A 14,928-nucleotide genomic window follows, 5' to 3' on the forward strand; every position below is an offset into this window, starting at 1 on the left:
TGTAACAACTGAATCAGTTATTAGAGTTTAAATGTACCAACAGTGATGTATTTGTATGCTAAAAAAGATAAAAACTCTAAAATAAAAAGAAATATGATATCCATGAACCCCCACACTACAACTTCTAAAGTTATGGACTTGCTTATAAAAATAAGTATGTTGTCCATGAACCCCCACACTACAACTTCTAAAGTTATGGACTTGCCTATAAAAATAAGTATGTTGTCCATACACCCCCACACCACAACTTGTAAAATTATGGACTTACCCATAAAAATAAATATGCTATCCATGAACCCCCACACTACAACTTGTAAAGTTACCTGTTATGAATTTTTTTTCATTTCATGCAAGTCCTTTATTTTAAAAATTTGACTTTTAGTATAAAACATACTCTTCACGTTATAAAAAGTTTGCTAATTTTCATGAATATATGCTTAATAAATTTGAAATTGTAGTAACAGTGATTGTCCAATATGAGCTCAGTTCATACAGCAAGCAATACTACTAGTGGCTGGTGTGTCATACCCACAGTTTTAGTCTTATAGGCAAGTAGAGACTATAAAACCAGTCTGAAACAAGGGAAAATTACTGTAAAATGGCTTAAATAAAATGAATAGAATGGGAAAAATAATCAACATTGTAAACTATTGATAGTTGATGATATTATAGGAGATTTTTTTATCATTTCTAAGTTTTGCCATTGGAAAGTTTATAATCATTGTCTATCACTAATTCAGTGTACTGTTACACACCTAGTTGTGGTTTGCTTTTATTTTTATGAACGAGACTAGCACCTATGTAGCAAAATAGCAACTTTCACACTGTGCAAGTAGACACATTTTTTTGTAACTGATGTCTTCTTGCAGCACTATGGTATATTTGTAGACTAACTATACAAGAAAGCAGGTTTTGATACCTATGGTGGGCAGAGCACAGATAGTCCATTGTGTAGTTTTGTGCTTAACTTCTAACAACAAACAATGTAGCTGATATGTGTAAAATAGAAATGGCACTTGTGTTTCAAAATATTACAAGTATTTTATTCAGATATGATAGCCAAAAACCAGTATGTGTTCAATATCTTTTGACTATAAGTATAAATTTTAGTTTTTAGTTTTTTTTAAGGAGAGGTAATTGTTATAAAATAGAGGTATCATACGAAAAGTTAATATATTGTTGTTTCATTTAGGAAATAGTTTAGTATCATTACTTAGAAACAAAGAATTCTTAAATTTGTTTCTGTTGGCATGATTATATTTTCATTAGTGTGAACTGTAGCATACCAAATATAAAGTAACATTTGACCTGCCCTGTATATTCGGCCATGGCCAGGTAATGTAAATTCCACTGTGTAATTTACTCTACTTCAAATATAGGTCAAGTAAGTTGTAGTTTGTTTATTATATTGACAAGATAGTATATTTTTGAAATTATGTTTAGTAATTTTGCTTACGATGCTTGTGTTTTCAGTACCTTGTGTTAGACAATGGAACTTCAACTTTTGAAAACTGGAAGAACATACCTGTACCCATCTATGTGAAGTTTTTTATTTTCAACATCACCAATCCATTAGATGTGATGAATGAGGGTGCTAAGCCTGTTGTGAAAGAAATAGGACCATACACTTTTAAGTAAGTTCTTCTGAGCTGATTTTCCAAACAAAAAAGAAAGAATAATAACATATCTTTAACATGTTTTCAAAGAAATTTATATACTTTCAAGATGTTAAGCTGTCTTTCTGTTATCAAAGAAACAAGTGTACAATTTTATCACCTTAAACTATATTCTATCTTTAAAGAAACAACTGTAAAATTTACACATGTGAAACTATATTTCTGTTAACAAAGAACAAATGTACAATTTTCTCATGTTAAGCCAAATTTCTGTTTTATATGAAACAAATGTGTACTTTCAACACATCAACATAGGTGAAAACAAGGGGGCCTGAGCAAAGCACATATGTAAGTGATCAACTTTTACAGTGTAAGTCAACAGGGTAGAAAAATATGTGTTATGTGTGTTTAAACACAGATTTACTGTTTTAATAAGTTGATAATCATTTAAAGAACACCTTTCTTTACCATCTCACATGTACTGTTGTTGTATGATTACAAGGCCTACTTCTCAAAAGCAGCACATAATTCTATACTATTTCATTACATGTTATCATTATTATTGTTGCATAGTTGGTTCTCATACCTCTCAAAATTAGCATTTTATTTTATATTATTCCATTACATCTTACTATTATTGTTGTATGGTTGTGAGGCCTACTTGTCAACACTAGCACTTCATTCTTTACTGTCCCATTACATATTTCTATTATTGTTGATGTGCAGTTGTGAGGCTTACCTCTCAATATCAGGCTGGTGTAAAAAGCTCACCACATTTTACAATATAGGACCTCTATTATAAAAACCTGGAGAATGGAGGCAGGTGACATTCTTGAGAGGATAAACTTCATTACTACAAAAATGAATATGGCAAACTTGACTCTGAAAGAATAATATAGTACCTGTGTAAGTTTTAAAAAAATCCTTTAGGATGTAAATATATTAACAAACTGTTAAATGTTCAAAAACATTATCCAATATCCAATCACTTGAAGAATCAAAACATTATACAATATCCAATCACTTGAAGAATCAGACACATTATACAATATCCAATCACTGTGAAGAATCAGACACGTTATGCAAACCAATACCATGTATACACAACATTAAATGTAACTTGTAGACCAGAACAATTTATATATCATATTAAATGCACCTTGGACTAAAATAACCTATACACAACATTAAGTGTCTCTCAGACCAAAGCAGTTTATATACATTATTATTAATTGTGAGCATTCTGCTGTAATGTTATAGTGTGGTTTGGATTTTACTGTGGGATTGTAGTGTAATTATGGATTATACTAAAGAGTTTAAAGACCACCAACTGCATTGTTCAGAAACATCTCATAGTTATTTTCTCCTTTTTGAACAAGTTCTGTAAGATATATTTTCAGTATTTTGGTTCTTCCTCATGGCTAGACAAACTAGGAAAAAGGAAATTGTTGGCTGGGATGAGAAACAAGGAACCATTCAGTACAAGGATGTTAAAACTTATGTGTTCCAGCCAGATCTGTCCATTGGAACCCAGGAGGAAATGGTATATGTGGTGAATGCACCATTACTGGTAAATATATAGCTTTTCTAAAATGTGAAAATTAAATGTAATTAATATTATACCTGAAACTACTCAAATTACCAATTTATTTTTGTGAAATTCATTACCATTGTGCAGTTTTAAGTTTATGCCTTTTTTAACACCCAGTGTATTGTAAATGTAGGTTAAATTATACACAGATCAACTCAGCAGCTGGTTTAATTTGAATATTGATGGTATGCTTATCCCTTTTTTAAAACTCACTGTATAAAAAATGCAGGTTAAATTACTCATTCTCTGTGTGAACTACACAGAGGAGCTCAGCAGTTAGTTTAAATTGAATACTGAGGGTATGTTTATGCCTTTTTTAACACCCAGTGTTTATAAATGTAGTTTACATTATACACAGAGAAACTCAGCAGTTGATTTAATTTTAATATTGAGGGTATGTTTATTCCTTTTTTAATACCCAGTGTGTCATAAATGCAAGTTAAATTATTCATTTCCTTTGTGAATTACACAGAGGAACTCAGCAGCTGGTTTAATTTGAATATTGAGGGTATGCTTATCCTTTTTTTAAAAGTCAATGTATAGTAAATGCAGGTTAAATTATTCATTTTCTGTGTGAATTACACAGAGGAGCTCAGCAGTTAGTTTAATTTGAATACTGAGTGTATGTTTATGCCTTTTTTTAACATCTAGTGTAGGGTAAATGCAGGTTAAATTATACACAGAGGAACTCAGCAGTTGGTTTAATTTTAATATTGAGGGTATGTATATTCCTTTTTTAACACCCAGTATATGGTAAATGTGGGTTAAATTATACACAGAGGAACTCCACAGCTGGTTTAATTTGAATATTGAGGGTATGCTTATCCCTTTTTTTTATCAGTGTGTTGTAATTGCAGGTTAAATTATTCATTTTGTGTGTGATCTACTCAGCAGTTTGATTTGAATATTAAAGTTATGTTTATTCCTTTTTTAACTCTCGGTGTATCGTAAATATAGGTTAAATTATACACAGAGGAACTCAGCAGCTGGTTTAATTTGAATATTGATGGTATGCTTATGTTTTTTTTTAAACTCACTGTATAGTAAATGCAGGCTAAATTATTCATTTTCTGTGTGAACTACACAGATGAGCTTAGCAGTTAGATTAATTTGAATACTGAGGGTATGTTTATGCCTTTTTTAATACTTAGTGTAGGGTAAATGCAGGTTATATTATACACAGAGAAACTCAGCAGTTGGTTTAATTTTAATACTGAGGGTATGTTTATTCCTTTTTTAACACCTAGTATATAGTAAATGTGGGTTAAATTATACACTGAGGAACTCAGCAGCTGGTTTAATTTGAATATTGAGGGTATTCTTATCCCTTTTTTAACACTCAGTGTATTGTAATTGCAGGTTAAATTATTGATTTTCTGTGTGAACTACTCAGAGGGACAGCACACAGTTCACTTTTTTAAAATAACGTTTATTCAAAACAAGTCCAGCATATGTACAAAAACCTTTTACACTCTAAGATATAACAGTTGTACTTAAACATCTTAATTCTTTTCTATTGTTAGAAGTCCACACCCGGTGATTCAGTTACTTTAGAATCAATTGACAAGATGAATTATTTCTCTCTACTGTTTCTTACTGCACAATATGTGACAGATACACTTACATTACCTTGTGGGCTACCACAGTCGTATCCATAACTTTAAATAATTGTCTCCTTTCATTAAAGGCCACACAGACTGATTCAGTTACTTTAACAAGACAAAGTATTCTCCTTATCTCTGTTAAACTGTGAAACACATTTTAAAATATCACCCATTATGACTGAACTAATTAACCTTTTGTAACTTCATTTAACTTCTGCTCACTTGGTCACTATATATATATATATATATACACACACACACACATTGCTCAACCTAGGCCTAGAACTGTTTACAAACTATGTATCTCACAGGACCTTCACCTTCTTGTCCCTAACATAGCATTTACCTATTGGCATATTGTGATTTGTTGGCACCTCTTGGTATTTGTAACACACTCCAATCACTACTGGCACTATTGATCTATTTGCTAATTTGAGCTGACATTTTTAGTCATGTATTTAATGATGGAAATAGCACTTCCTTCTTGTGGTGGACCTGACATGTTTTCTTGACTTTGTTTCTTCTGGCAGCAGCATCCATGGTCACTCTTTTCTTGTTTCTTGTCAGCACCATATTTGCAGTTAGCTACAGCTGCTGTTTTTGTTGAGATTTCTGTTGTTGCTTGTTGATGATAAATTTGCATCCAGTGTGTTTTATTTTATAACAAATATAGTATCCCTTCTCCTATTTGTTTGTTAACTTTTGGTGTACTCCTGTTTTTGATGAGCCACCATTGGTTTTGACTTAATGTAGCTATTCTTAAACTTACTTGTTATACTTCCTCTATGATGTTATACTATTCTCATCTCATTCACATTTTTGGGACTCTGTCCTTTAGTAACAGTGACATGTCAGTTGAGCACGTTATCATAAACTGTTCATGTATTACTAGATCTGTCAGCCCCTCAGAACTAATTCCACACTTGATCATGTCAGTCCATCTTGTAAGGTATCACAGTAGATGTGCCACAATTTGAAATCCAGTTTCTCCAGTGTCAGGATTGACTTCTCTGAAAAAAAAAGCCTTACTCAGGTCACTTCTAACTTTACATCATGCTAGCATATACCTGTTGGCCTTTTCCTATGAGAAATGGGCTGAGAAAGATAGCTCTGTCCTTTTTGTTCCATTTCTGACTTTGGGCAATTTTTTCATACCTCTCCAGGAAAGCATCCATGTTATTTTTCTATTCATTAAATCTGGGCAACTTGGGTTGGCTGGCCCTGACCCCATTGTCATTCTTGGATCCTCCTCCTTTCTGTTGGTTGAGCTTTACAATCTCAGTTTGTGCTCTTATCATCTCTCCCCCCTCTCTGTTCCTAGTCTCTTCTTTCTCTCATTTTTCTTCTTCTTCTCTTCTTTGTTTATGTTCCTCACTTTCTAGATCTTTTTGCTGTTTAAAAAACTCTTATAGATCACTGTCTTTTGACCCAAGACGTTGACCATTTTCTCCATTTATCAAATATTTGTTAACGTGTTTAAATAGTATAGTTGTGAAATTCAGTATTTTTGCCATCACTATACCCTCTCAAATATAGGCCTACTTCCACTGTTGTTTATGTCTGCTTCTATTGCTGTTTACCAATGCATAATTTTTTTGCAGATGCCAAATAAATTTGAACAATAAACAAAGAGCACACAATCCACTCGCTTTAAAATTCTAAACAATTCTCCTTTATTGTCAAAAGTCCAGACAGGCTGATTCAGTTACTTTAAAATCCAATTGACAAGATGAATTATTTTTTTTACATCTGCTAATTTATGGAACTTACTTTAAAATATCACTCATTTTGGCTAAATTAACAATCACACAGTCTGACTTCACTTTTATTAACTTCACTTAATATGCTCTCACTTATTATCCAACTAAAGCCAAGAACTTTCTACAAGCTATGAGACGTTATAATGTAACAATACTGACTTAAGCAATGACAACAATGCAGAATGTTTGAGTAATGTGATGTCAGATTATTATAACTGAACCACACACACAACATATGACTCTTACCGAGTAACGTAATGAACTTGTTACAATTATCACTTTTAAAATAATCAGTTTTTAACACTCTTGTTATGAAAACAAAATAATCATTAAATATTAGATAGCTAACTGAATTAAATGTTAACTCTTAAAATAAACAGTTTGGTATCTTCAGGAGTCTTCGAGAACTAGCAAGCAGGTTGGTGTATAACTAAGTGTGTATTAAAGACTAACAAAATTCAGTGAATGGTTCCATTAACTATCAGATTAAGGTTGAATCTGAGCAGGTAAATAATGAAGCAAATTGTTATAATTATTGTAATTGTATTTCTTAGTTACTTCCCATTTACTTAAGTAACATATAATTTCTTGTATTATTGATATTTGTTCAAAACTAGTAATTTTTACTATTTTTAGGGTATTGCCAAAATAGCAACAGAAAGAATTTCAAGAATTATTCAACCACTTTTCATGCCAATTCTCAGTTCCTTACTGAAGCATTACAAGGAAGAATTGATTATAAAACGAATGGTTCAACAAATTCTTTTTCATGGATATGAAGTTCGATTACTGAAGGATTTAAGCAGACTAGTACAACCTTTTGTCAAACTGCCTCACTTGCTTCCCAACAACACCTTTGGTCTTTTCTATGGAGTATGTTTATTGAAGATTGAATTATAAGTTAGTTTGTCACATACAGCAGTTATTAAAGTTCCCCTGCACTTATATTAAATAGGAAAGTGAAGAAATTAGTTGTTTGTTAATAGTCTGATTTCACTTTATAAATGAGTATTACTTAAAGCAATCTAGAAAAGAAAGGTTTATTTTATAATTTTTTCAACTTCCAGTGTCAGATAAAGAATGTAATGTTTTTATGTTATTTTTTATAGAAAAATGACACAACAAGTGGAGTTTTTTCAGTTTTTACTGGAATAGGTGACTCAAGTAAATTCACAGTTGTTAACACATGGAAAAATAAAAAGTAAGTGCTAATATTTTATTATTAATTCTAAGAACCCCAAAGAGAAAGCAGAAAGAAATATTGGGTTGAGGAATAATTTGTGAGCGTTTATTCAAGTTAAAAAAATATATTTATAAATGAAATGCTTTCGCAAAATATTTCATGTCATTTGGTAGATAATTTTTTGCTCTAATAGATGGTGTGTTTGATTTTCATATGTCTTTAATTTTTGCTTTCATTTTCAGCTCATTAAATGGAATGTCAAGTGGACAAAATCGAGCATTTTTGACACCATCTGCTTTTCGCATTTAATTTCTTGCAATTTCGTTTAAAACAATGCATACTATATACCTAGGTATTACATGAAATAAAGTATCATAATAAATGTTTTGGGTGTAATGTGTTCATGCATTGAAGTATTGTATAGTCTTGCATGTAATGCTTGAATGAAATTATTTAAAAATGCTCACAAATTATTCCTCAACCTAATATATTACAACAGATCAACCACACTACTTCTGTTTATAAAGTGAAGCCTACCAGTACTATTCACAGCAGCTGAGATGTGACAGACATAATGTTTTCATTTACTGTGGTTGTTATTTAACTAAGATAATTAAACAGTTAGAATGTAATTGAAACCAGGGTTGGTCAGAAGCCATCTGATCTTCACTCTGCTCATTGGAACAACTCCAAAATAAAAATAATTTTAATTTGATAATATAATAAACAAACAGCCTGCAAGGTCGGTCATTCTCATCCTGTTAGTATGCCATCACAAAGTAGACTGATGCCTTAAATACAATGGAAACAAGTGATTATCATAAGAATTAAAAGATGAATGTAATAGTTATCTAGCTGTTTTATATATAGGTCATCAATTTTCGTGAATAACAACTGCTAGATGGTGAATCAGGTGAATTATTATCTATTTTATTTAAGTAATTTACAAAATAGATCTGTAGGTCAGAATTAAACACATAATATTTTCTATTTTACATGCTACTTAAGTGTTATTTTTTGTTTTATCCCAGATAGTTAAAGCAGTAGTAAGACCATTTCTTTTATTTATGTGTGTCACAACTAAATAAATGTACATTAAACTAGCTTACTAAATCCAGAAAATGTTGGTTGCTTTATGTTTAATACCTCTTTCTGTTAGATAAGCTTCTCTAATCAGTATATATTGTGGGTTGCTTTATGTTTAATACTTCTTTTTGTTAGATAAGCATGTCTGACCAGTACATGCTGTGGGTTACTTTGTGTTTAATACTTCTTTCTGTTAGTAACCTTCTCTAACCAGTACATGCTGTGGGTTGCTTTATGTTTAATACTTCTTTCTGTTAAATAAGCTTCTCTAACCAGTGCATGCTGTGGGTTGCTTTATGTTTAATACTTCTTTCTGTCAGATAAGCTTCTCTAACCAGTACATGCTGTGGGTTGCTTTATGTTTAATACTTCTTTCTGTTAAATAAGCTTCTCTAACCAGTGCATGCTGTGGGTTGCTTTATGTTTAATACTTCTTTCTGTTAAATAAGCTTCTCTAACCAGTGCATGCTGTGGGTTGCTTTATGTTTAATACTTCTTTCTGTTAAATAAGCTTCTCTAACCAGTGCATGCTGTGGGTTACTTTGTGTTTAATACTTCTTTCTGTTAAATAAGCTTCTCTAACCAGTGCATGCTGTGGGTTGCTTTATGTTTAATACTTCTTTCTGTTAGATAAGCTTCTCTAACCAGTGCATGCTGTGGGTTGCTTTATGTTTAATACTTCTTTCTGTTAAATAAGCTTCTCTAACCAGTGCATGCTGTGGGTTGCTTTATGTTTAATACTTCTTTCTGTTAAATAAGCTTCTCTAACCAGTGCATGCTGTGGGTTACTTTATGTTTAATACTTCTTTCTGTTAGATAAGCTTCTCTAACCAGTACATGCTGTGGGTTGCTTTATGTTTAATACTTCTTTCTGTTAAATAAGCTTCTCTAACCAGTGCATGCTGTGGGTTGCTTTATGTTTAATACTTCTTTCTGTTAAATAAGCTTCTCTAACCAGTGCATGCTGTGGGTTGCTTTATGTTTAATACTTCTTTCTGTTAAATAAGCTTCTCTAACCAGTACATGCTGTGGGTTGCTTTATGTTTAATACTTCTTTCTGTTAGATAAGCTTCTCTAACCAGTGCATGCTGTGGGTTGCTTTATGTTTAATACTTCTTTCTGTTAGATAAGCTTCTCTAACCAGTGCATGCTGTGGGTTGCTTTATGTTTAATACTTCTTTCTGTTAGATAAGCTTCTCTAACCAGTGCATGCTGTGGGTTGCTTTATGTTTAATACTTCTTTCTGTTAGATAAGCTTCTCTAACCAGTGCATGCTGTGGGTTGCTTTATGTTTAATACTTCTTTCTGTTAGATAAGCTTCTCTAACCAGTGCATGCTGTGGGTTGCTTTATGTTTAATACTTCTTTCTGTTAGATAAGCTTCTCTAACCAGTGCATGCTGTGGGTTGCTTTATGTTTAATACTTCTTTCTGTTAGATAAGCTTCTCTAACCAGTACATGCTGTGTGTTGTTTTATGTTTAATACTTCTTTCTGTTAAATAAGCTTCTCTAACCAGTGCATGCTGTGTGTTGTTTTATGTTTAATACTTCTTTCTGTTAAATAAGCTTCTCTAACCAGTGCATGCTGTGGGTTGCTTTATGTTTAATACTTCTTTCTGTTAAATAAGCTTCTCTAACCAGTGCATGCTGTGGGTTGCTTTTATGTTTAATACTTCTTTCTGTTAAATAAGCTTCTCTAACCAGTGCATGCTGTGGGTTACTTTGTGTTTAATACTTCTTTCTGTTAAATAAGCTTCTCTAACCAGTGCATGCTGTGGGTTGCTTTATGTTTAATACTTCTTTCTGTTAGATAAGCTTCTCTAACCAGTGCATGCTGTGGGTTGCTTTATGTTTAATACTTCTTTCTGTTAAATAAGCTTCTCTAACCAGTGCATGCTGTGGGTTGCTTTATGTTTAATACTTCTTTCTGTTAAATAAGCTTCTCTAACCAGTGCATGCTGTGGGTTGCTTTATGTTTAATACTTCTTTCTGTTAAATAAGCTTCTCTAACCAGTACATGCTGTGGGTTGCTTTATGTTTAATACTTCTTTCTGTTAGATAAGCTTCTCTAACCAGTGCATGCTGTGGGTTGCTTTATGTTTAATACTTCTTTCTGTTAGATAAGCTTCTCTAACCAGTGCATGCTGTGGGTTGCTTTATGTTTAATACTTCTTTCTGTTAGATAAGCTTCTCTAACCAGTGCATGCTGTGGGTTGCTTTATGTTTAATACTTCTTTCTGTTAGTAACCTTCTCTAACCAGTGCATGCTGTGGGTTGCTTTATGTTTAATACTTCTTTCTGTTAAATAAGCTTCTCTAACCAGTGCATGCTGTGGGTTGCTTTATGTTTAATACTTCTTTCTGTTAGATAAGCTTCTCTAACCAGTGCATGCTGTGGGTTGCTTTATGTTTAATACTTCTTTCTGTTAGATAAGCTTCTCTAACCAGTGCATGCTGTGGGTTGCTTTATGTTTAATACTTCTTTCTGTTAGATAAGCTTCTCTAACCAGTGCATGCTGTGGGTTGCTTTATGTTTAATACTTCTTTCTGTTAAATAAGCTTCTCTAACCAGTACATGCTGTGTGTTGTTTTATGTTTAATACTTTTTTTTGTTAGATAAGTTTGACTAATTAGTACATGCTGTGTGTTGTTTTATGTTTAATACTTTTTTTTGTTAGATAAGCTTTTCTAACCTGTTCATGCTGTTGGTTGCTTTATGTTTAATACTTGTTTCCACTCATGACACCAAACAAGGTCCCCCCCCCTTCTGTTGTGGGGTGTTATATTGTGATAGTCAATCTCACTATTTGTTGGTAAAATAGCAGTCCAGGAGTTGGTAGTGGGTAGTAATGACTAGCTGTCTACTCTCTAGTCTCACACTGCTAAATTAGGGACATCTAGCATGGATAGTCCTCGTGTAGTTTTGCATGAAATTAAAAAAACAAACAAAAAAACAGACAAATCTTCCTCCCTTACACATTGGGTTTGGATTGTGATTTGATTTGTCTTTTATTATTTGCTTCTTTTTTCATCACTTCTGTCATCACTTCAGTCATCACCAGCTTTCTATTTTCTTCATCTATTGAGCACTGGGTCTATGTTTCCTATCTTTATCTCCCATTCTCTGCTTTTTGTAATTTTTTTGTTGTTGAGGTACCGTCACACAAGTGTTTCACGTCACACTGTTTTATGAGACTGTGATTGGGTAAGTTGCCTTTTAATATATATATCTCTTATTTCCCAGGGGCAAGTTCCTTTTTTTAATTCTGTCTTCTGTATAAGTCCTGTATATTACAGATGTCAACATGTCTGTATATTCTTGTTCTACCACCAGTTCTTGTGGTTCTTCGTGAAAGTACTTGTGGATTACTTGTGTTTGTCCTCTTCCACTGTTTCTTGATGTTTGTATTATTCCAGTGATGTTACTGGACTTGGAGTAGTTCCTGCCATTTTAAACTTGAATGAGATGGTTTATGTTACACAGACATCTTTTTTATGTCAAATCTTGGGTTTATGCATTTATCAGTTACTTTTTCACATTGTTATCATGTGCTCTGCTTATGGGTTAGAGAGTATGAGACTTCCTCTTTCCCACATAGATGTCAGTTGACTTGCTGACTTTATGATCCTCAGTGTATTCCATGTAAATGTTGGTTCCAAGCATCAGGGATTTTGGAAGTATCTGACTTGCCTTGTTTGGTCTGTTGTGTCATAGCCACTCTGCACCTAGGGGCACATTCTTTTCATCCAACCCACTCTTATATTTTGTAGGATTAAGTTTAATAATTATCATATGGTTCAGGTCCCTATCCTGCCATATTTCTTTCCCACTTGGATGTACTCTTCTGTCTTTCAGCCCATATATATATGACATCTTTCCATGATGGGCAGATAGTATTCCTGGTACAGAAGTGGTGCAGTATCCCATGTATGATCTTCTACTAGGAGGATTTACTTTTTGGGAGTGTTCTTTACATGCTTTTGAAAGTTGCTTCATCCATTCTTTCCCTTGCACCAGGTCCCTTCATCTGTTAAGTGTGGATTTTAGCTACTTATATGAGACAAGGTAAAATACTGCATTGTAAATTAATTTGTCAGTATTTCTGATGGGTATTCACCTCTTCTCACACTGAAAATCATTGCTTCCATTTTCTGCCAGAATTCAAGTGATAATTTGGAATAATTCAGTGGAGTGAGTCACGTGCATCTGGATGGTGTGCCACATTCTTATTGGTGGAAGGTTGTCACATGATGATTTTTAAGCAAGATTAATCAGTCGCTTAAAAGATAAGTGGGAGCTTCAAGGCTTGTAGCATGCAAAACGTTTTTGCATATAGAGGGCAGCACTAAATGAGAATGGCTATTTATGTGAAAGGAGGTAATTTCTTGTCAAAATATATTTCAAGTACAGGAAAATTATAACTTCTATAATTTTTTAACTTCCTAAAAATGTTAATAATAAAATACATTTTCTTTATTCTTCTTTATCTTCTTTGCAAATATTGGCTGAACATAAAAATTCTGTTGTATTTTAGCTACAAGAGTAATAAATAATAAACATTTTAGTTTTTGGGATATGTTATTTAGATGCAATAATTTTCCGTTTTTCATAGTGTTGTTAGCTATTTTTGATATTTTAATTTAGATGTTTGTTTTCTAGAGTGAGCATGGTGTTTATGTAGAAATTGTATGAAGTATGCAGAAACAAGCATACAATATAAATTAGTGAAGTAGTTAGTGATTGAATCATCAAAGGGGTGAGTTAATTAATTAAACAATTCAGTGCCAGTCAGTGAGGTATTCAGTTAGTATACTAAAAAGTGGGTTGGTAGTTTGTGTTTGTTTTCAGTATATGAGGAAAATATTGTTAGTAAGTTTAGAGGTGATTTAGGCATAGGTTCAATTAGTCTTGGAATTTCTGTTATGAAGATACACCCAGAAGTAGACGTAGCTAGTACTGTAGCAAATAGTTCTAAAGAAATATATTGTTTCTTATCAGTACATGGAATGAAGGTGGTTGTATTTTTATCAAATAATCCAAACTTATTCACTCAGTGGTACAAAAACAGTTTAAATCTTACACTTTACATCATGTTACTGTTTCAAGTTATCATCGTTGATTATTTGGATTAAATCTCATCACTGAAGAATCAAATCTATTGCTTTAGGTTTATTTAAAGATTTTGTCTAACACAAATTGTTTATCTTATTCGAGATTTTAAATAAAAGACAAATTATTTTAGGTTTCTACCATACTGGGGCTCTAAATATTGCAATATGATCAATGGAACAGGTGAGTGAACTAAAATATTTGTGCTGTGTATGTATTCTATAAATTCTTTGTTGTTATGCTAATTATCATTTCATTTTTATTATATTGGTATTTTTATGTTTTAGTATTGGTGTTATACTTAACATTCTTCTTGTTTGTAGCTATGTGTTGTGATGATTGTTTTGGTATTGATAATTTACTAAAAGTTGTGTTGCTGTCTGTAGCTGTGTATTGTGATGAATATTTTAGAATTGATAATTTACTAAAAATTGTGTTGTTGTTTATAGCTATTTATTGTGATGATTGTTTTGGTATTGATAATTTACTAAAAATTGTGTTGCTGTTTGTAGCTATGTATTGTGAGGAATGTTTTAGGATTGATAATTTACTAAAAATTGTGTTGTTGTTTATAGCTGTGTATTGTGATGATTGTTTGAGTGTTGATAATTTACTAAATGTTGTGTTGTTGTTTGTAGCTATGTATTGTGATGAATGTTTTAATATTGATAATTTACTAAATGTTGTTGCCATGTATTTTGATGATTGTTTTAGTATTGGTAATTTACTAAATGTTGTGTTGTTTGTAGCTATGTATTGTGGTGATTGTTTTAGTATTGATAATTTACTAAAAATTGTGTTGTTGTTTATAGCTATGTATTGTGGTGATTGTTTTAGTATTGATAATTTACTAAATATTGTGTTGTTGTTTGTAGCTATGTATTGTAATGATTGTTTTAGTATTGATAATTTATAAACAGTTGTGTTATTGTTTGTAGCTATATTTTGTAATGAATATTTTTGTGTTCCTGTTATTTTGA

At 32.1% G+C, this 14,928-nt stretch overlaps 1 protein-coding gene across 2 annotated transcripts in view; it reads left to right on the forward strand.

Annotated features, from left to right (window-relative positions):
* Positions 1-14,928, forward strand: part of LOC143236855 (platelet glycoprotein 4-like) — a 52,323-nt gene that overhangs the window by 21,634 nt on the left and 15,761 nt on the right. For both annotated transcript variants that reach the window (XM_076475480.1, XM_076475478.1), the window contains exons 2-6: positions 1,474-1,634; positions 3,042-3,186; positions 7,208-7,444; positions 7,681-7,772; positions 14,082-14,131. In XM_076475480.1, coding sequence (XP_076331595.1) covers positions 1,474-1,634; positions 3,042-3,186; positions 7,208-7,444; positions 7,681-7,772; positions 14,082-14,131 — 685 coding nt within the window. The remainder of the gene's footprint in view (positions 1-1,473; positions 1,635-3,041; positions 3,187-7,207; positions 7,445-7,680; positions 7,773-14,081; positions 14,132-14,928) is intronic.

The sequence above is a fragment of the Tachypleus tridentatus genome, chromosome 13 (assembly GCF_004210375.1).
Source record: "Tachypleus tridentatus isolate NWPU-2018 chromosome 13, ASM421037v1, whole genome shotgun sequence".
Taxonomy (NCBI): Eukaryota; Metazoa; Arthropoda; class Merostomata; order Xiphosura; family Limulidae; genus Tachypleus; species Tachypleus tridentatus.